This window comes from Vombatus ursinus, unplaced genomic scaffold, assembly GCF_900497805.2.
Source record: "Vombatus ursinus unplaced genomic scaffold, bare-nosed wombat genome assembly UNPS02014789.1, whole genome shotgun sequence".
NCBI classification, from domain to species: domain Eukaryota; kingdom Metazoa; phylum Chordata; class Mammalia; order Diprotodontia; family Vombatidae; genus Vombatus; species Vombatus ursinus.
In genome coordinates, this window is record NW_020954567.1 from 23,165,549 (window position 1) to 23,187,301 (window position 21,753).

At 41.8% G+C, this 21,753-nt stretch overlaps 1 protein-coding gene across 1 annotated transcript in view; it reads left to right on the forward strand.

The window, feature by feature from the left end:
* Positions 1 to 21,753, forward strand: part of LAMC2 (laminin subunit gamma 2) — an 82,070-nt gene that overhangs the window by 36,562 nt on the left and 23,755 nt on the right. Inside the window, exons 3-11 of the mRNA XM_027868585.1 lie at positions 435 to 623; positions 4,835 to 4,970; positions 9,239 to 9,337; positions 11,935 to 12,071; positions 13,240 to 13,362; positions 15,094 to 15,283; positions 16,099 to 16,211; positions 18,476 to 18,694; positions 19,839 to 20,021. Of these exons, the coding sequence (XP_027724386.1) occupies positions 435 to 623; positions 4,835 to 4,970; positions 9,239 to 9,337; positions 11,935 to 12,071; positions 13,240 to 13,362; positions 15,094 to 15,283; positions 16,099 to 16,211; positions 18,476 to 18,694; positions 19,839 to 20,021 (1,389 nt within the window). The remainder of the gene's footprint in view (positions 1 to 434; positions 624 to 4,834; positions 4,971 to 9,238; positions 9,338 to 11,934; positions 12,072 to 13,239; positions 13,363 to 15,093; positions 15,284 to 16,098; positions 16,212 to 18,475; positions 18,695 to 19,838; positions 20,022 to 21,753) is intronic.

Consider the following 21,753-nt stretch of genomic DNA (forward strand, 5'->3'; position numbering starts at 1 on the left):
AACTCTGGGCGCAACACAGTACTCATTGCACCACCAGCTGCCTCTTTATACCCCCAAAAATATCAAAGAAAGAAGAAAATAACCCTTATTACAAAAATATAAAAAGCAGCTCTTTTCATGATGGAAGAGAGATGATGAGAAGATGGATCTGACCCAAGTTGGAATAATGGTGAAATTTTATTAGAAAGTGTAAGTCATGGGGTAATTGTAATATACTTATAAGTGGAAGGCACCTTAGAAGACCCAGCTAGTCCTATCCCTTTATGATACAGATGAGGAATTTAAGTGACTTGCCAAGGTCCCACAGGTAGGAAGTGCCAGAGATGGGTTTGAACCCAGCCTTCTGACCCTAGAAATGGTACTCTTTCCACTGTTTCAAGGCAGCTGGTCCTGGATTCTTTCTCTAATGCTGTTGAATTTCTTCCTCTTCTTAGTCTGTGACTGTAATGGGAAGTCCAGGCAATGCATCTTCGATCAAGAGCTGCAAAGGAGGACGGGAAAGGGATTCCGCTGCCTCAACTGTAATGACAATACAGCTGGTGTCCACTGTGAGAGGTGCAAGGATGGATTTTACCACCAGAGAGACAGAGACCGCTGCTTGCCTTGCAATTGCAACACCAAAGGTAAGGACTACACGATTTGGGCTTCTCTATAAATTCCAATCCTACTTCCAATCCTATCCTTCCCTCCCATATCTCTCATGCCTTCCCCACCCCTGCTCCATTCACTCTTTTCGTTTGTGCAAAAGTTTTTAAATTTCATGTAATCAAAATTGTCTATTTTATCTTTTGTGATCCTTTCCATCCCTTGTATAGCTATGGATTCTTCCCCTTCCTGTTGTTTAGGTGTAGGGATATTTACATTATCAATGTTCCAGATCCTGACTCTCTAATTTACCTTTCATTTATGCTATATATCTTTATGTACATTTTTTTGCATGTTCTCTCTCCTTAGAATGTGTTTTCCTTGAGAGAAGAGCCCATTTTTTCCCCTTTCTTTGTATCCTTACAGCTTAGCACAGTGCCTGGCACTTGGTGAGCGCTTAATAAATGCTTGTTCATTGACTGATTGACTACTTCTGTCCTAGACACTATCAGGGTTGGCTTCAGAGGGGTTAATACTACGGCAGCTAGGTGGTGCAATGGATAGAGTGCTGAGCCTGGAATCAGGAAGACTCCTATTCCTGAATTCAAATCTGGCCTCAGACACTTACTAGACCCTGGGTTAGTCACTTAACCCTGTTTGCCTCAGTTTCCTCATCTATAAAATGAGCCAGAGAATAAAATGGCAAACCATTCTAGTCTCCTTGTCAAGAAAACCCCAAATGGGTCCACAAAGAGTCAGACTCGACTGAAAGGACTGAATCTTAGGGATGCTGCTTTCCTTGATGTTGATTCCTTGACAACGGAATTTGCCCTTTGAGAATGACTGTAGAGTTCCTTAGTCATTGTCTTAGTCATGGCCCCGCCTTTCTCGATGCCACTCCTTCCCCCCTTTCGCTTTGATAACCTACTGTGATCTGAATTAATTGCTGGGATATACCTGGCATTCACCCTCAGGTACAATAGAAGTCAACAATAGCAATGATTGAATCTAGCCCGCCAGAACTGATCCAAGTCAACTGCTTGAAAGAATTTGAAAATGACGATGTTCTGGTTGTCGAGTCACAGATTAAGGGCACTGTACCCTTGGATGAGTTGTACTATAAGAAATCATCTAGTAGAAAGAGTGATGGTTTCAGAGTTGGGGGATTAAGGTTGGAATCCCAATCTGCTACTAACTGCCTCTGTAACCTGGGATAATGTGGGCCTTTAGTTCTTCTTATGTAAAATGAGTGGATCAGACCCTTAAAGTCCTTTCAGGTTCCAAATCTGTGATGCCGTGATTTGAGAAAGCTGGAGCCGCCCAGTGAAGATGTGAACCAGAACCCTTAGAATCCCTCCCTGGGCTGCTGCCATGATGCGGTTTATGGTCTGATTTCCGCAGCCTTTGGATAGAGAAAGAAAAATCAGGTGATCCCACTTTAAGACACATTTAACCTCCAACTCCTTGAAGAGCCCACATCCCTTGAGGCTATACTGCTGCACTGTGAATCATAGGAGTTGGGTCATCTGAATAAAACAGCAGTGTGAATGTAATTAGAAATTTAATTGGCTCAGCTGGAGTGTTTGGCCAGATGACAAACTCACTATTCATGGAACATGTGAGTAAAGTGCAGCCCAACAGAGTATGACAATGGTACTGGTTTTTACCATTGTCTCTCATTTTTTCATTGTGTGTGTGTCCTCCTTTTCTTCCCCCCAGGAAGAATAAATCTGACTTTTTTAAAAAAGATATGTTGGAGGTAGGGCGGTGAGGTGTGGTTATTCTTTGGTATTTGTGAAAGATTTTAGGCAGATCAGGCAGTACCTTAGCATATGGGATAGAGTTCTGATGGGCTCAGGAAGACCTGGGTAGCAATCCTCTCTCACATACTTAGTAGCTGTGTGACTCTGGGCAAGACCCTGAGCACCGATTGGACTCAGTGATCTCCAAGTTCTCATCCATTATGAATTTATGGTTTTTTGCTCTTCCATGAAGTTCCAGTCCTGTACTTCATCATGGCAGGGAGGTAACCATGACTTCTTCAAGGCTATGACTGCTGAGCACAGGCTCTGGCGGGGCCAATGGAGCTGGAAGTATAAGCCCAGGGGCAGACTGGGGGTCTGCTTTCAGAAAGGCTGGTCGCCAGGGGATGACATTTTTTGGTTCAAGTAAGTCATGAACCTACCTACTAAGGCAAGGAAGTTTTGTGACCTACACTGGAGAAAGGAGTACCTACCTTGAAGGAATCCCAGATCTTTTTAAGAAAAATACATTTATATTAATATATTTTTCTAAAATAATCTCCATTTTTCTTGGTATCTCTTGCCATCAGAGAGCCATCCCTTGTAACAAAGAGAGAGAGATTAGACCTTTGATTTCCCAACCCATCTTAGTTCTAGTGCCTTCCCTCTGTTTATTATTTCCCTATTTATTCTGTTTGCGTAAATTTGTTTGCATGGTCTCTCCCCCATTAGATTGTGAGCTCCTTGAGGGCAGGAATGATTTGTCTCTTCTTATATCCCTAGCACTTAGCACTGTGCCTAGCACATAGTAGGTGTTTAATGTTTATAGATTATTGACATAGCAAACTCCCTGATGAGAAACCTTCCTCTGAAAATACAGCTTGGTACTTTCTCTTCAACTTATAGTCTTAGTGATTTGGCTACAACTTTTGTCGTTGAGCTGTTTTCACTCATGTCTGACTCTTCATGGCCCCATATGGGGTTTTCTTGGTAAAGATACTGGAGTGGTTTGCCATTTCCTTCTCCAGTCCATTTTACAGATGAGGAAACTGAGGCAAACAGGGCTCAGTGACTTGCCCAGGTCACATAGCTAATAAATGTCAGTTTGGATTTGAACTCATGAAGATGAGTCTTCTTGATTCCCAGCCCAGTGCTCTATCCACTGTGTAGCCTAGCTGCCCTTTGCCAACAGCACTGAGACATTAAATGATCCATTGCCCAGGGTCATACAGTCAGTATATGTCAGAGACAGAACTTGAATCCAGGTCTTCCTGGCGTTGAGGGCAGCTGTCTGTCTACTATGCACTGCATACTGCTTTTATCTCATAACAAAGAAAAAAAAGGAGAGAAAAGTTAAGCAAAAGTCACTTATTGAAAAAGTTTAACATTATATATAGTGATCTACACCTTTAGTCTCCTGCCTCAGAAAAAAAAAAGGGGGTGGGGAAGAGCCTTCTCATTTCTCTTCTTTGGAAACCCCTGATCTTTGGAAGCATTAAATAAGGTGAGTTTGAATAAAGAGGTGAAGGATGTTACAGGATTGATTGGAGATGGGGGAAAACTGGATGTAGGGGAGCCAGTAAGGTGGCTAGAATAATCTTTCTCAGGCACAGATCTGATCCTTATTTCTAGGATGTCCATTAAATTCTCTTGTGGCTGAAAGTGTTAATAATTGGCTTCTGTTAAAAAAGTGAAGCTGTTTATACCTTTCTTCATTTTTAATATTAGACCAGATAGGGATAGGAACTGGACCTCTGATCTCATTATTATAGGGATCTCTCAGAGTAGAAAACTCCATCTACCAAAGCAGGTTAACACATTCTCTGTGAGTTCTGGTCTTTGAGAATGCCCTGGAGTACTGAGAGGTGAATTAATTTGCCCAGGGTCAGGTAATATGTGTCAGAGATGGGACATGAATGTAGTCATGCTGGTTTTGAGGTCAGCTGTGTGTCAACTACCAGGTTGCCTCTATCAGACTAGACGCATACATAAAATATATTCTTCAGAAGTATTTTCCTGCTGATTCCCTAATGCAGCGTTTCCCAACCTCATTTGGATACAGCAATCTTTAATGTTGGAAAATATTGACAGAATCCTAGAGTGGACTAGAGTGGGGACAGGGGAAGGTGAAGAGGATTTTTTTCATATCCTACATTTGCTACGCAAAGTAAGAATTTTTGACAAGTAATTTCATATGGAGTATTTTAGAGATGAAAATATCACTAGCATCATTATTTTCTCAGAGGATACCTATTTCTGCTATATGGAACATCAGAACTTTGCACAACATAGTTTGAGAAATATTGTCCAAATGAATCCCCAGTGCATTTCTAAGTTCCCGGCATGCCTTGATGAATGCTCATAGCATGTATAGTAATCATTAGAGACAACAAGGTTGATTACTGTTAAATACTTCTTGAGTTCTAATAAGGGGTTAACTGTCTTTTTGTGATGTAAATTAACCAAACTTTCCTCCCACTTTTCTCTCTTCTTGTCCACCCCTCCAGGCTCTCTCAGCTCACAATGTGATAACCATGGACGATGCAGCTGTAAGTCAGGTGTGATGGGAGACAGATGTGACCAGTGCCAGCCAGGATTCCACACTCTCACTGAAACTGGATGCACCCGCAATAGACAGCCAAAGTAAGTATTTCCCAAGACAATCCAGGTAGAGTCATCAAGGGAACCTTCAGAAACTGTGGGATAGAGATGGGGATAGGGAGAGTAACCAGACCTGAAATTTCATCAGTATGGGGAACTCCCAGGTAAGGAAACTCTCTCTACCAATGCAGATTGGCCATTTCTCTGCATTTCACAGTGTTAGAGAGATTACCAGAACCCTAAAATGTTAAGTGATTTGCCTAGGGGTGCACAAGTAGTGTGTGTCAGAAGTGTGACTTGAACCTGGGGCTTCCTGGCTTTGAGGACTCTTGTCAATCCCCTGAATCGCCCTGTCTCTCTAGAGGCAATCTGGTCCTTCAGAGTCCTTGGTTCCTTTACAGCTTCCTTAATTCCTCTCTCATCTCTATTACCAGGATAAATTCCTACTCTCAGCCTTCATCCAATGAGCACCTACCTCCCCAGGTTGTTGTGAGAATTATATAAGAACTTTGTAAAGAGCTTAGTACAGTGCCTGGCACACAGTTGGTGCTTAATAAATGCTTATTACCTTTTCCTGTTCATCATTCTGTAGCCTCTCCAACAGCTGAAGAAGATGAACATAATAGCTCACATTTGTATAGCACCCTTTACAAAGTACTTTCATAATCATAATCAATCATGGTAGCTTGCATTTACGTATTGCTTTAAAGTTTGTGAAGCACTTTACAAGTATTCTCATTTAATTCTCACAACAACCTGGGAGGTAGGCTCTATCATTATTATTATTATTATTATTATTATTACTATTATTTTTAGGCAATTGGGGTTAAGTGACTTGCCCAGGGTCACACAGCTAGTAAATGTCAAGTGTTTGGTCTGAGGCCAGATTTGCACTCAGGTCCTCCTGACTTCAGGGCCGGTGCTCTATCCACTGCACCACCTAGCTGCCCCCAGTAGGTTCTATTATGATCCCCATTTTACAGATGAGGAAACGAAGGCAGATAGAGGTCAAGTGATTTTCCCTCTGTCACACAGCTAGTAAATGGCTGAGGCTGGATTTGAACTCAGATCTTCACCACCCCTGGTCCATCCCTCTATCCATTGTGCCACCACCTAGCTGCCATAATAATCCTATGGTGTAGCGAATTAAGCCTTCCTGTACAGATGAACTGAAGCAGTTAAGTGATTTTCCCAGGGACCGACAGTATGTGAAGGAGCGAGATTCAGCTCTACCTAAATTTAGTATTCTCTCCACAATACCTCCTACCTCACAAATGACAAGATGGAACTTAACTCTTAATCACATACTTAGAAGTTAATGAATGCAGATGAGGGAGAGAAAAAAAAAAGGTAAAGACAGGGAGATATGACCTTTCCCTTAACCCTCAAACATCCTATTCTGAACTGGGACCTCCCTGATAAGTGCAGGAGGAGGGAGAGGGACATTATGGTCAGAAAACTCCAAGAATTGATTGCTTTTTCTCAGACAAACCAAGGTCTGATCTTTCTTTACCACAAGATTCTACCACTAAACAGATGTGCAAAGGTTAGGACTTTTACAATGCAGATGAGGTTAGGGGTTTGGCAAAAGATGAGCTCAAGGATGACTTTCAATCTCTTTTTACCACTTTTACCACTGTCTCCTTCTTCCTTGACACCCAACCCTAGAAAAGTGATGACTCAATACCCACGTGCTGAAAACGCCCTCTGAAGGTGGCCCAAACTTGCCAATACCTCCTGTTCTTAGAGGGAAACCCTAGTCATACGTGTCCAAACCACAGGAAAACCTTTAATGTGGCTTCCAGAGCCTGGCTCAAGCTGTGTCAAGGTCAGAAGACCTTTGTTCTTGTGTTGAACTTTAATTTAAGTGGTCTTTAATACATGGAGGTGTTTCTGAGTTTTGGCCGAAGCCATATTTCTGTACTCCTAATGTATTCTTGGACTGATTTTCTGGTATGAGTCCAGGGTCTTCATCTCCTTCAGGTACTGAGGGTCTCAGGACAATGTGTAGTGACTTGGGAATGGGATAGTGGTGGCTATACCTTCTTTTGTCAACCTCATGGAAAGACTGGTGATTTCTCAAGAGTTGTTCTCCAAGTCAGGGGTACTGAATGAGGTGAGGACTTGACTTTTTCCATCTGACGTGTTTTCTTTGACCGATAAGCACTAAACTATTTATTCTCCTTTAAAGCTTCAATGTAATTCAATGTAGAACACTATTAATGTACCACTTTGTGGATGCTTCAAATGGAGTTGGACATCCTTGACCCCCTGATTCCCTTTGGATTCCCAAGAGTTCAAATTTGGACCAGGCCAATTCAAGAAGCATTTATTGATTAATTCCTGTTTAGTTAAGCACCTAAACCTTCGGACTGCTCTTCTCTAAGATGTTAGCCCAAAACAGCAGCAATAGGGTTGGGCCTTAGAAGTCTTGTCATTTATCTTTTATAGAGATCTCTTGACAAATGCTCCCTAAATAGTTTTTTTTTTCTAGAACCATCCAACCAAACTAATTGTGGGGCCCTGGAAAAACAATAGCTTCTATCTGAAAAGTTGTATATTGATTTATTTACCAATTAGAGCAGTCCAAAAGAAGAATGGGATGCCCTGGAAGGTAATGGGTTCCCCTTCACTGAAGGTCTTCAGACAGAGACTGGCTGACCCCTTGTCAAGTATGATACAGTGGAGACAGTTAGGTGATGCCGTAGTGCACAAAGCACCAGGCCTGGAGTCAGGAAGACTCCTATTCCTGAGTTCAAATCTGGCCTCAGACACTAGCTGTATGATCTGGGGAAAGTTGTTTAATATCTTGCAGTCTCATCTTACAGATGAGAATAATAAAAGTAGCTACCTCACAGAGTTGTTGTAAAGATCAAATCAGATAATATATGTAAAGTTCTTTGTGAACATAGAAGTACAATAATAACAGTTATTAATAATGGCCATTCTCTTGGACTAGGTGATTGGTTGGTTAGGTGGCCTCAGATATCCCATCCATCCCTCAGATTCTTTGACCCTGTGATTTTGAATATGGGTGTATTGTTGCTGTTATTAGTAATCTTCAGGGTAAATAGAGTATCTGAATAAAGTATCTACCAAGATGAGTCATTTTGTAAAAAACCATGTGCCTTTTGTGAAAAAACAGTAAAGGTTGATAACATATTATTACTATCAATCTATTTAAGCATTTACTAAACACTAACTGGATTGGATTGTCTGTCCTTGGCCAGGTGTCACTGAGCATTTTAATCAGTGACTTGAATAAAGACATACTTATCACTATTGCAGATGGCACAAGTCTGGGAAAGTTCGCTAACATGTGGGATGGCAAAATGAAACCTGGGACTAAATCCAATAAGGTGAAATTAAAAGGGATAAAAGTAAAATCTTGTGCTTGAGTCGAAATAACCGACTTTATAAGTACAAGGTGGCAGAGACATGTTAGATGGCAGTTTGTATGGTAAAAGTCTCAGGGTTTTAGTTCATTAATATATGACAACTAAAAAAGCTGGTGAAATCTTGGGCTGTATTCAGTGTCCAGAAGGAGTGGAGTTGTAGTCCTGCTGTACTCTGCCATGATCAGATCACACCTGGAAAGGCGGGATGGTGTGGCAGAGAGAGCCCTGGATTTGAAGTCACTAGATCCATGGCTCTGTTACTTCCTGTCTGTGTGACCTTGGGCAAGTCACTTAACCTCTGGACTTCACTATCCTCATTGGATGGGCTGCACCAGATTATCTCTAAGGTCCCTTCCAATTCTAAGCTGATGAACCTATGATTCTTTCTGGGCTGGGCTTCACAGGGATGAGTTCTTTGGGGATCCCTGCAGCATCAACAGTTGATCCTAGATCCATTCTCCCTAAGGCTTTTGAGTTGTTCAACAAAGGAGAACATTAGGAATTCCAGAGCATCTCTAGCCCCCTGAAGTCTCAAGAAAGATCTGTCCCCTGACCTCGTCTGCCTCCAATTTGTGATTACTTTAGTTCTGGAATTTTATTGTTGTTGAGTCATTTGGGGATTTTCTTGGCAAAGATACTGCTGTGTTTTGCCATTTTCTTCTCCAGCTCATTTTACAGAGGAGGAAACAGAGATAAACAGGGGTAAGCGACTTGCCCAGGGTCACCCAGCTAGTAAGTGTCTGAGGCTGAATTTGAACTTGCCTTCCTGACTGCAGGCCTGGTGCCAGGTCTCCTAGAGGAAGTGGGACTTTAAACATATTATCAGCAGTAAAGATGACCCTTGCCTATGGTGATTTTATGTATATAATTGCTGTGGGTTTATTAGTCAGCACTTTGCCTTTTCTTTTCCAGAGATTCCAAATGTGACTGTGATCCAGCTGGTAGCACAGGGAGCTGTGACTCAGGTCGATGTGTCTGCAAAGCTTCGGTCACTGGAGAACGCTGTGATAGGTCTGTGTTTGTTTACTGAATCTATTGAATTAGTGTTAAGGTCACCTTGGTGAGGAGCAAGAGAATCAGTCTTCTCTGGGATGGCAAAATGGTAAAGGATGATAAACATTGAGATCCCTCCTGTACCTTCTGGCATGGTTCCCATCTAAGCCCTTGAACCTTATCTGGCTCTTAAATCAACCTTGGGCAGGGTCTTTGATCTTCAAGGGTCTTTTACCCCAGACCTCTCCCCTTTTTTGAGAATGGGTCTCCTTATCTCACCCAGGCTGGAAGGGCAGTGGCCAGGCATGGGCCAATCCTGATTGGCATGGAACCTGTTTTATGTTTCTGACCTGGGCCGGCTCACCCTTCCTTAGGCAGCCTGGTGGCCCTTTGCTTCTGGGAACTCACCATATGATGATGAATTTAGTGGGGACTCTGGGGAGTGTTGGCTTTACCACAACTCAGAACTCCTAAGTTCAAGATTCATCAGCCTTAGCCTGCCCTAGTAGCAGAGGTTAGAGGTGAGCACGTGCCACCCAGCCAGACCATTTGTTTTAATGGTCTTCATTCCTAAACCCCTCAAGTTTCTCCTCCAAGAATGTCTTTCGCCTCCCAAGTACTTCCATACCAATATAATGTGAAACCATGAGAACAGGGGCTATACTTTTATTATCTGTAAAGGGTTGACTTGGTTAGGAAAATTATTAGGAAAATCCTTACAAAAGGCTATCCCCACATATGGCCATGGATATCCACTATGTATAGAAAAGGAACTGACCAAAGATGGCATTGGGGTATGCATATGTGTGTATGTGTGTATATGTGGGGGTGTATTGATGTATTACAAAAGCAGTGCCACTTGTACATACATACACACACACACACACACACACAGAAAACGTGCATAAACATGAAGTGGAAAAAGCTGTCAGAGCCTCTTGGGAGCCAAGCCATGTTAGGGCAGGTGGAGCAACGTGGGGGGATCCACCCTAAGCTTGCTATTGCAGGACACTCCTCAGGTACAACTTGTGCTTGAGTTTAATACTACCCCCTCCCCTGGGATTATTAGAAGAGAGATCTGGAGTTGGTACCAGAGGGAAAGACTTCCTTTCTCCTCCCCTCATTTTCTTAAAAGTAAAAGCCATTCTTTGGCATCCATCCAATCACTTGTACCCAAGGTAAAGGAAACTCTTAGTGAATTCCTAGCCTGCATTTTTAAGGGTTCTTCCATTGTTCTTCCAAGCAAGAAGGAGAGAAATTCCTGCTTTATTATAGTAAATTTCTTTTTTTCTTTCTTTCCTTTCTCTTTCCTTTCTTTCTTTCTTTCCATCCTTCCTCCCTTTCTTCCTTCCCCTTCCTTCTTTCCTTCCCTCTCTTTCTTTCCTTCCTCCCTCTCTCCTTCCTTCCCTCCTTCCTTCCCTTCTTTCTCCCTTTCTTCCTTCCTCCCTTCCCCTTCATTCTTTCCTTCTTTTCTTCCTTTCTTCTTTCTTTCCTTCCTTCCTTCGTTCCTTCCTCTTTTTCTCTGTCTTTGTCTCTGCCTTTCTCTGTCTGTTTCATTCTCTCTCATATTTCATCAGTGTAGAGGTAACCTGTAGAAACTCTCTCCATTGCCATAGATTAGCAATGAGTTCCCTGGGACTATGAGAGGTTGAGTGCCTTGCCCATTGTTACATCTTGAAACTAGATCTTGCTATCCTTGAGAACAGCCAGCTGCCCGTCATGCCATGCTGCCTCTCAGTTTAAACCTCGACAAATATAACTGCCCACACCTGCTGCTTTTACTTTGAGATCTCATCATGGAGGCTTGGGGAGTGGGGTGGGGCATGGTTTCCATCAGGGCTGCTGCCCTCAATGCAACTCCTGTAGTTAGTTCTTCCACTCAAAGATGGAGATAGAGGAGGGGAGGAGAGAGGAAGGGATCACTTCCTTGGAGGTCATGCACACACCCTTCCCCTTTTTTTGTAGTCCTAACACATTTGGGGCTTGTACTTAGACCATAATCTCCTCTCAGTTTCCAGGTCCATGCTAGGGAATGGTGGCCAATGGAATTAGAACCCACCACTAAGAGTGACAGTGGGAGATGGTGTGGCCATCCGAGTTATGATAAGGATCTGGGGTGTCAGAGAATTTCTTGCTCATTCCCATCCTCCACCACACATACCTTTCAAGAATCTTATTCCAGTTCTATATCTTCCCACACTCTCCTCATGCCTTTTTGTATTTCCAGTTTCTGCCTCACTCCTTCAAGTGTGGAAAAGGTGAGTCATATCTGAGAGAGCGCCCAAAATGTCAAAGCTGGGTCAATGACTACGGTCCTCTAGTCCCCGAGTTTAACTTGACCTTGTTCTACTGATGGGCCTTGCCAGAGCTGGAGAGGCTTCCTCTAGGGGAAAACAGGCATTTTCTCTAAAAGCCTCCTCTTCTTGGGGCTGTCATTGCCAATCAGAGGGAGTGCGTGTAAGAGGAGGAGCTTTTACTGAAGTGGACAGAATCCTTCTGGCAGAACTATCAGGGCCTGGTGAGAGGGAGTGAAGGGAGAAGACGTCATGGCTGAACCAGGCATTAGATTATCGGCACCTGTATTACGGCACCAATTTCTGAAATCACTGTTCTAGGTGTCGGCCTGGGTACTACCATCTGGACAAAGGCAACCCTGAAGGATGTACTCAGTGCTTCTGCTATGGCCACTCAGCCACTTGCAGCAGTTCTGGGGTGTACAGTGTCTACAAGATCACTTCTACTTTCCATCGAGGTAACAGCTTTCATTTGCTTAGGATTCCCAGGAAGTGTGCATTCACAGACCCTTAGTGAGCAGAGGCCTCATTTCTTTAGGAAATATCATAAATTTTGAGTAGAAGTGAACCTTGTGGGTCATCTAGCCCAACGTTCCTTCCCCTTGTTTTACAGACGAGCAAATGAAGGCCCAGAGTATCAAGGTCACACAGAGACCAGAGCTTAAATTCAGGGGCTTGGCCTCCAAAGCAAGTGTATTTTCCCGCTGTCAGGAAGTAGGCTTCTGCTTGGGTGGAAGAGTGTGCTAGGAGGTTGTCCTTTGATATGTTATCTCTTTTGAACATTGAACAACAACAAAAACAACAACAATAATAATAATATTAATAATAGCCTGATACCTTGGAAAAATTCACAGGTGAACAGTTTACTTACACTGATTTTTTTTTTATTTCCACCAAGTTTTAGCTTAAAAAAATAATCAAGGGGCAGCTAGGTGGCACAGTGGATAGAGCACCGGCCCTGAATTCAGGAGGACCTGAGTTCAAATCCGGCCTCAGACACATAACACTTACTAGCTGTGTGACCCTGGGCAAGTCACTTAACCCCATTGCCTAGCCAAAAGAAAAAAATAAAAAAAAATAATCAAAAAGTTACCATACAGCTAGGTCCTGATTAGTATGAATTCCATGAAGTGGTCCCATTATTTAAATTTGCACTGTATATTTCCACTAGACTGGAACCATATTTTACATAAATATGACCTTGAACACGTGACCACTTCGTGGGGTTCATTATTTGCACTAATCAGGACCTACCTGTGTATCCATCTTTCCTTGTTATATTCCCCCAAACCAACTCATGATCACTAGCACGTCTTCCAGAAGTGGTTAAGTGGTTTTGGGATCCTAGGAGATCTTACCCTGCTATCTAAGCTGGAGTTTCTCCTTGTACCACCTGGACTATTTTGCCTTGCCAGGGCTCTGCGTGTATAAATAAAATGAGTATATAATCTTGACGTGATCTGGAGGTGAGATATATGGGTGGCAATGATCACAGGGAGGAAGCAATGGCTGCCCCCTGAGTATTGTCATCCTTACACAGAGCTCCAGTCGCCCCACGCTAGCTGCAGCTCTGATTGTGGTCAGAAGCATCCTAAGTGAAACCTCTTTTATGTGTTTGTTTTCTAGATGCTGATGGCTGGAGGGCTACCCACAGAAACAGAAACCCTGCACCGCTTCAATGGTCACAACGCCACCATGATGTGTTTAGTACAGCCAGGAGATCTGATCCTATCTATTTTGTAGCTCCTGGTACGTAAAGAACTGTATTTCTTCAAAGGGTTACTAACTTTTATAAGACATGAAAATCAATTTGGTAAATTAATGGGGATAAATGTAGAAACCTAGTCATTCAGTGTTCTCCTGCTGTGACCCTATGTCTTAACAGTGGAACAATGGGCATTTGAACTCTAGAAATAATACCAACAATAACAACCACAACCTTATACCTGTTTAGCACTTGTCATTTACAAAGGGCTTTCACATATGTCACCATTTTGTGTGAACTTCATAAGCAGCCTATGATTAGGCAGGAGGCAGGCATCTTCACTGCCATTTTTACAAAGGTGGGGTTGGGTTAGGTTCAGAGATTATAAATGAAGTGACTGAGATTGCACACAATCAGTAATGGAGATGATAGCTGTTTCTTTTCCTGAAGTAATATATTCTCTATTTAACTTTAAATGACAACAAACCTAATAATAATCTCCATTTTACAGATGAGGAAACTGAGGCTGAGATAAGTTTTTTAAAAAAATAACATTTATTTTTTTCTTTAATTACATGTAAAGATAATTTTTAACATTCATTTTTTATAAATTTTGATTTCCAAATTTTCTCCCTCCCTGAGATGGTAAACAATTTGCTATAGGTTATACATGTGTAATCTTGCAAAACATATTTCAACACACTTCAACATTAGTTATGGTATGAAAGAAAATAGACCAAAAAGCACACACACAAAAAAAATAAAGTGAAAAACAGTATGCTTAAATATGCATTCAGACTCCACTAATTCTTTCTCTGGAGATGAATAGCATTTTTCATCATGAGTCCTTTGGAAGTTAGTCTACAAGAACAGGTCATTCTAGAGTCTCTGTGTTATAGCTCATAAACATGTGTCCAGACCAGACTGTCTCTATTATTTTTACCCAAGGCCCCTGCCCTATCAAACAAAAGGACCCACCCATAGGGGCCCATGGGAATTCCCTCTTCTTTCAATATTCAAATGAGTTTCAGAACAACAGTAAGCTCTCTGTGATCCAGTGACTCTGGCCTCCTTGCTGCTCTGAAAACAAACTCTTATCTCCTGACTCTGGGCATTCTTCAATGGCTATCCCTCATGCCCACAATGTTCTCCTTCCTCATCTTCCTCATCTCAGCCTTCCCTGGCTTCCTTCAAGTCCCAGAAGAAATCTCACCTCCGACAGGAAGTCTTTTCCAACCCTCTTAATTCTAATGCCTTCCCTCTGTCAATTTTCTCCCATTTATTCTGTATATAGCTTATTGGTACGCAACTCTTTGCATGTTGTCTCCTCTATTAGACTGTGAGCTCCTTGAGGGCAAGGATTATCTTTTGTCTCTCTTTGTATTCCTAGGGCTTAACACAGCACTCCGCACACAGTAGGCATTGAATAAATTTTTACTGAGTGACTGACCTCAGCAGCTCTGTAGTCCAATGTATTAGAGACTGTGTGGCCCAAGGGAAAAAGAAGCCTTGGAATGAGGAAGACTGGATCTGAGTCCTGCCTTTGTGACCTTGGGCAAATCATTTAACCTCTCAGCATTCTCTGTAAGGTTATAAGTTGCAGAGAAGGTGTTGACCTGCACTGGTAAAGGGAGTTTCATCACCTGAAGTTCCCTATACCAATGAAATCCCAGATCCAGGCTCTTTTTTAAATAATTTTTTTTTTCAAAATGATGTTTCCTTCTGCAATTTCTTCACTAACTCTTTCTCTTTTTCCATGATATTTTACTTTATAGCCAAATTTCTTGGGAACCAACAGGTGAGCTATGGACAGAGCCTATCTTTTGACTACCGTGTGGACCGAGGAGGGAGGCACCCTTCTGCTCATGATGTGATTCTAGAGGGAGCTGGTCTTCGTGTCTCAGCCCCTTTAATGCCACTTGGGAAGACGTTGCCGTGTGGAATCACCAAGACATACACATTCAAGTAAGCAAACATATTCAGGGTTGAGTTGACCCTGCCTGTGATTTCTTCTTCATTACTGAATGCCCTTAGCCTAGTGCTTAGTACATAGAAAGGGTTTCATAAATATTTGTTGACTGATGATAAATCAATGAAAAATCATTTTTTAAGCATTTACTATGTGTGCTAAGCTTTTATATTGTGCTAAGCTTTGGAAACATAGCTACAAGGATGAAGACAGTTCTTACCCTCAAAGAACTTACATTCTAATAGGGAGAAGTAACATATGTAGGGGAGTGATGGCAAGGAGAGATATTTTGGCTTGGAAGGGTACAGGGATGGTGAATGGAGCCATAAGGGAGTGGATTGGCACACCCTTTCCAGGAACACAGAGAGTTGATTTGATTAAGTTCTAGACCTGGAAGGGAGTGGGGAGGAGGGGACAGGTGGTGTGTCCAGAAGCATAGCTGCTGCTAAGAAGTCTGGAGAATGAAATGAACCATAGCTAGTGACTGAGGTAACCACCATCGGTGGTGGAAGGTAGAGAGGTGAGGGAGAGGATGATCTGAGGTAGGAGTTCTGGGCACAAAAGGGCACTGCATTAGTCCTAAAACTCAGATCTCCAGTATGTGACAAAATTGTTAGCAAAGGGGGTTCCACCTTCAATTTAGTTCAAGTCAACAAATATTTTTAAAGAGCCGACTTTTACCTTTCTGAGTGTTTGTATAGAACTGTACTGATCAGTCTCTGTTCCCAGATTATAAAGTCTGGTTTATAATCAGGAGGGCTGTGGAAAGAGTGTGATTTTTTTTAAAAGCTTTTGGTTTTTAAACGTACAGATTGAATGAACATCCGAGCAGTAAATGGAGCCCTCAGCTGAGTTATTTTGAGTACCGCAGGTTATTACGGAACCTGACAGCCCTTTGGATCAGAGCTACGTATGGAGACTACAGTAAGTGACTAATAGGCCTGCAGGAACATTTCCAGGGGAACTTCACCAAGTTAGCAGCCACACTGTTCCTACAACATGCCCAATGCCTTGGTTCCAGCTTGTGGCCTTCTCGAAATGCGCGTCAGGACAGATCCTATCACCAAAGGAGTCAATTTATGATTCAATAGAAATGTTTAAAACCCTCGTCAAGTCAACAAGCATGTATCGAGTACTTTCTGTATATCAGGTACTGAGCTAAGCACAAGAATACAAATACAAGCCAAAAAGAAAAACAGTTCCTGTTCTCAAGGAGCTTACATTCTGATTGGAAAAGACAAAACATAAAAGGAAGCTGAAAAGTTGGGGGAGGGATGGATGGCACTGATGGCAAAGCCAGGGCGGGAAAGAGTGAGAGATGGTTAGTCTGGGTCCATCCTCAAAACGGAGGTTCCAAGAGGAACTCACCAAAAGAGGGCTGTAGGAGTAAAGAGATCTTTTAGGGTGAGAAGGCCTAGTCATACTCTGTGAAAGTGCCACAATTTTGTTAGCATATGTTCCCTTTTTACCAGCATAGCAGAGCATAATAGGACAAAGGAGGAATTTTTCTCTTCTTGAGTTTTAGACATATAGATCTAATTTACCAGATTGTCCTTACTCTTAAGTCCAGTGCTTGATCCACCATGCCATGCTGACTCTCCTTTTGGCCTATATGCAGACATCTACCCATTTCTAGAGAGGTATATTTATCTACAAATGGTCACATAGACCCTATCCACATTTGAAGAACCATTTAGGGTCATTCAAACTCCTTGGAACCTTTAGCCTTGAATTGAGCTCAACTGAGTAAACAAATGTGATCATAGAATGGCCTTTTTCTTTTGGTTCTCACTTTCCAGATCTCTAGTTTATTTAATTTGTTTTGTCATGCAAGCTAGTTTCCATAGTGGAAGCTCTCCAGAATCTCTCATGAATATTTAGATAATTTTAGTGTAAAATTAGACACAGTACAACATCTCAAAGGAGACTAGAGAAGGGCTGTATCGAACTTATATATTGAGATGTAAGACATTTGTCAAGACTATCTAGGTTTGTACATTTCCAACTTTTGGTCAGTCACCATTGGTCTGACTATAAACTGAGAGTTTAGTTGCCTTTTTCAGCTTTTCAAAGTCATAGAAATAAAGTTCTCAAAGTCTATATGTCATATGTGAGCTCTTATCATTGTTTGACTTTGTTCAACTCAAGTCAGTGAATCCTTGGACATTTTCATAAACATAGACCTTCAAAGCATGCAGATATTTCAGCTGATTGACTCAAAATCATACAATCCAAGTAATCATGGAATTTTAGGGTTATAAGAAATCTTAAAGATGAAATTTCCAGATCTACTCATTTACAAATGAGGATATTGAGTGCCAAGAAGATGGTGACTTGTCAAAAGTCACACAACTAATAACTGGTAGAACAGAGACCAGAACCCAAGCCTTATGTTCTCCCTTAAATGTCAGCATTGCCTAAGGCTTTGCCTTTAGCCTTCTTTTCCCATTTATATTCTCTCTCAGTGTTTTCATCCAATCCCAAGACTTCAATGTGACATCTGTGCTTCTTACTCTAAAATCTAAATTTCTGATTAGTGATGGACAGATGGTTATTGAATGAGGTAATGAGGAAGCAATGATTTTTTTGTCTTTTGGACTATTATCTTCCTTCCCTAAGGGAACTATTTTAATACAATGGCACAAAAAATGAACACTAGTCATTTCTTTTTCAAAAATATTTTATTAATATTTTTTGTTTTTATTTCACTTCACTTTCAAATATATCCCCACCAACTTCTCTACCCAGTGAGCCATGCTTTGTAACAAAGAGGGGAGAAAAAGCAGTTCAGGAAAACTAATTGCTAATAATAGCTAGCATTTATATCATGTTTTAATGTTTGTAAAGAGCTTTACAAATACCATCTTATTTCACATATATATGCTGTATACATATATAGTACAATACAAATTACACACACACACACACACACACACACACACACACATTTCATACCCATAATCTTCTACCTCTTCAAAGAAGTGAGAGAGGTACATTTTCTCAATTCTTCTGGACCAAACTTGGCCATTATAATTTAAAATGTTTGATTTTATTTTTTTGAATGGTAATAATTTTTGATCTGGAGCAAAGGAAAAGAAAACCCAATTCTAGACCTAACCTTTATCCTTATGGTCCCTGTTCTTCTACCAGTTACTTCCTTTTTTTTGACTGACTTCTTGGTATTTCAGGCACAGGATACCTTGATAATGTGACCCTGATATCAGCTCGTCCCATCTCTGGGGCCCCAGCACCCTGGGTTGAAAGATGTGTATGTCCTACTGGGTACAAGGGACAATTCTGCCAAGAATGTGCCCCCAGATACAAAAGAGATTCTGCTAGGCTTGGACCTTTTGGAAGTTGTATACCATGTAACTGTCAAGGTGGAGGAGCCTGTGACCCAGAAACTGGTGAGAAAAACTTAACCAACCTTCTGAGGGTGGCATAGGTGCTTAAGGGATATGTAGATATGTGTGTATAATGTTATACATGTGTGTATGTATATGCGGTGATATGTGTGTGGGTAGATATTTATATAGTATATATCTATAGGTGACTACATATGTGTGTACAAATATGTATATTATGTAGTGTACATATAATATAAAATATGTATGTTTGTGTTTATATGTGACTACATATGTGTGTATAAATATATGTATGTGTATATATGTGTAATACTGTATGTATGTATATGTGTATATATATATATATACATACATACGTATGAGTAATTTGGGGGGCAGGGGGGTAGAGGATGGGAATCGGCCTGATACTGATTTCTGTTGGTAGAAAAAGAATGAAATTAAATAGTGGAAGACACATTCCATTAGCTTCATCCAATTGTGGAAATTCTGCTGTTGCGAGAAAGGGGCTAAACTGCAGGATATGGTCATCATGGTTCAGTTTTGGGTGGAGGAGTTGGGGTCAGGTTGTTATTGCTGTTGTTGTTGAGTTGTAGCTGATTCTTTATGATCCCACTGGGGATTTTCTTAACAAAGATCCTGGAGTGGTTTGCCATTTCCTTCGCTAGCTCATTTTACAGAGGTGGAACTAAGGCAAATACGGTTACGTGACTTGCCAAGGGTTCACATAGCTAATAAATGTTTGAGGCCAGATTTAAATTCATGAAGTGAGTCTTCCTGGTTCCAAGCCCAGTGCTCTATCCACTGTACCACGTAGATACCCTACATTCCTACAGTTACAGTAAGGTTGCAGGAATTTTATCGGAAGACCGAAGAAGATATGGGTCCTAGCCGAATGTGGCAAAGTAAAACAAATGGTGTCAGGATGTGCAGAATGGTGGGGATGGTCCTTGATTTGGGTGAAGGATGGGTCTACCTCCACTTGGCATTTTAGTGAGAAGATGCCACCATAGGGTTTGGTGCTAGGACAGAGGGAGCCTTCATTCCCTTGATAGAGTTTGGGGGGATACAGCGCTTTGTCTTAGCAGATTCTGTTTGCCAGGCAGCATCCAGGCTACAGAAAAGTCATTTCAGTTGATTTAATATGTACTTTTGCTCATTTCTCTGTCCTTTTCCCTGTACTTTCCAGGAGATTGCTATTCAGGAGATGAAAACCCAGACATTGACTGTGCTGACTGCCCCATTGGTTTCTATAATGATCCCCAGGACCCCCGCAGCTGCAAGCCATGCCCTTGTCAGAATGGGTTCAGCTGCTCCGTGATGCCAGAGACAGAGGAAGTCGTCTGCAATAACTGCCCGCAAGGGATCACTGGTAATCGCAATGCTGCCTTTATAGGCTGGCTGATTTCTGCTCTGACAAGAATGATACTGTATAAACAACACCAATTTCTAAGGACTTTACAGATTTTTACAACTTCTAATTCCATTTTTATTTTGTCCAACATGGGTGAGTTAGGGGCAAACAAAATTGCCAAGAGTATCAGTTCTTGAGCCCAAGGTTTGGGGTTCAAATCCCAACTCTGTGGCTTATTCTCTTTTCTTTCTTTCTTCTTCTTTTTTTTTTTTTTGGTGAGGCAATTGGGATTAAATGACTTGCCCAGGGTCATATAGCTAGTAAGTGTCAAGTGTCTGGTCTGAAACCGGATTTGAACTGAGGTCCTCCTGACTCCAGGGCCAGTGCTCTATCTACGGTGCCACCTCGCTGCCCCGCTGTGGCTTATTCTCCATGTGACATTAGGTGAACTACTGGGTCTCAGTGTCCTCATCTGTAAAAATGAGGGGGTTAGACCAAATTATCTCAAAATCTCTTCTAGTTCCTAAATCCTCGTTTTACAGATAAGATTATTAAGGAATTCAGAGTTCTCTAATCCAACCTTTACACAAAACTTGAGTCATATCTACAAAATCCTTAAGAACTGGCTATCCAGCCTCCACTTGAATACCTCAAATGACAGGAAACTCAGTACACCCCCCCCCTTTTTAATCAAAACAGCATTTGCCTATTTTCAGTCCTAAAGAGTGATCATAGGATCATTGATTTAGAGGAAGGAGAGACCTTGCTGTGTTGTTGTTCAATCATTTCTGACTTTTCGTGGTCCCTTTTTGGGGGTTTTCTCATCAAAGACACTGGCATGATTTGCCATTTCCTTCTCCAGTTAATTTTACAGATGAGGAAACTGAGGCAAACAGGGTTGTGACTTGCTCAGGGTCATGCAGTTAGTAAGTTTCTGAGGCCAGATTTGAACTCATGAAGATGAGCTTCCCTGATTCCAGGCCCAGCGCTGTTCACTGTTTCACCTAGCTGCCCAGGAGAAACCTTACAAGTCATCTAGTCTCTTATTTTACAGATGAGGAAACAGACACTGATGGGAAATAATTTATCACTTTAGATTTGTCACACAGGCAGTAAATAGAAGAATCAAGATTTGAACTCAGGTCCCATCAGGAATGTTCAATACTCTCCATTTACCATATGGCCTCCCAAAGTCATTCTCTGAAACACTCAAATGGAGCTATAATCTCATTGATTTGGGAGTTCCCTGAAATTATCCAGATCACAGATCATGGCCCATCCCTACTGGACCATTGTGTAAGATTCTGGTCCATATCTTCCCAAAAGTTTGCCCTATGCTTGGCTCGCTTTCTCCCGACATTGCAATGGTACCAGTGGAACACTCTAGCCCTCTACCTGTCATCCCTTGTTCTTGGCCCAGGACCAGCCCATCTTCTCTTTCTGTCATACTATTCCTCGGGAGTTTCCTTAACTCCTGTTCTCTGGAGTTCCTCTCAGATTTGACTGAGGTCCTCCTGACTCCAGGGCCAGTGTTTTATCTACTTTTTTGCAGCCTGCTTACCCTCATGAGTTCTTCAGGTCCCACGCCTCCTACTTCAGCATCCTTATGAATGCACCATACTCTCTACACGATGCTGGGAAAAAGGAAACTACCTAGAGTTCCTTGGGTTAGCTGTATGGATCTCACTGTTTCTTAAAAACCAGAGAGCTAGTCATCTGGGAGGAAACCAAATAGTTTGGGACATAGGGT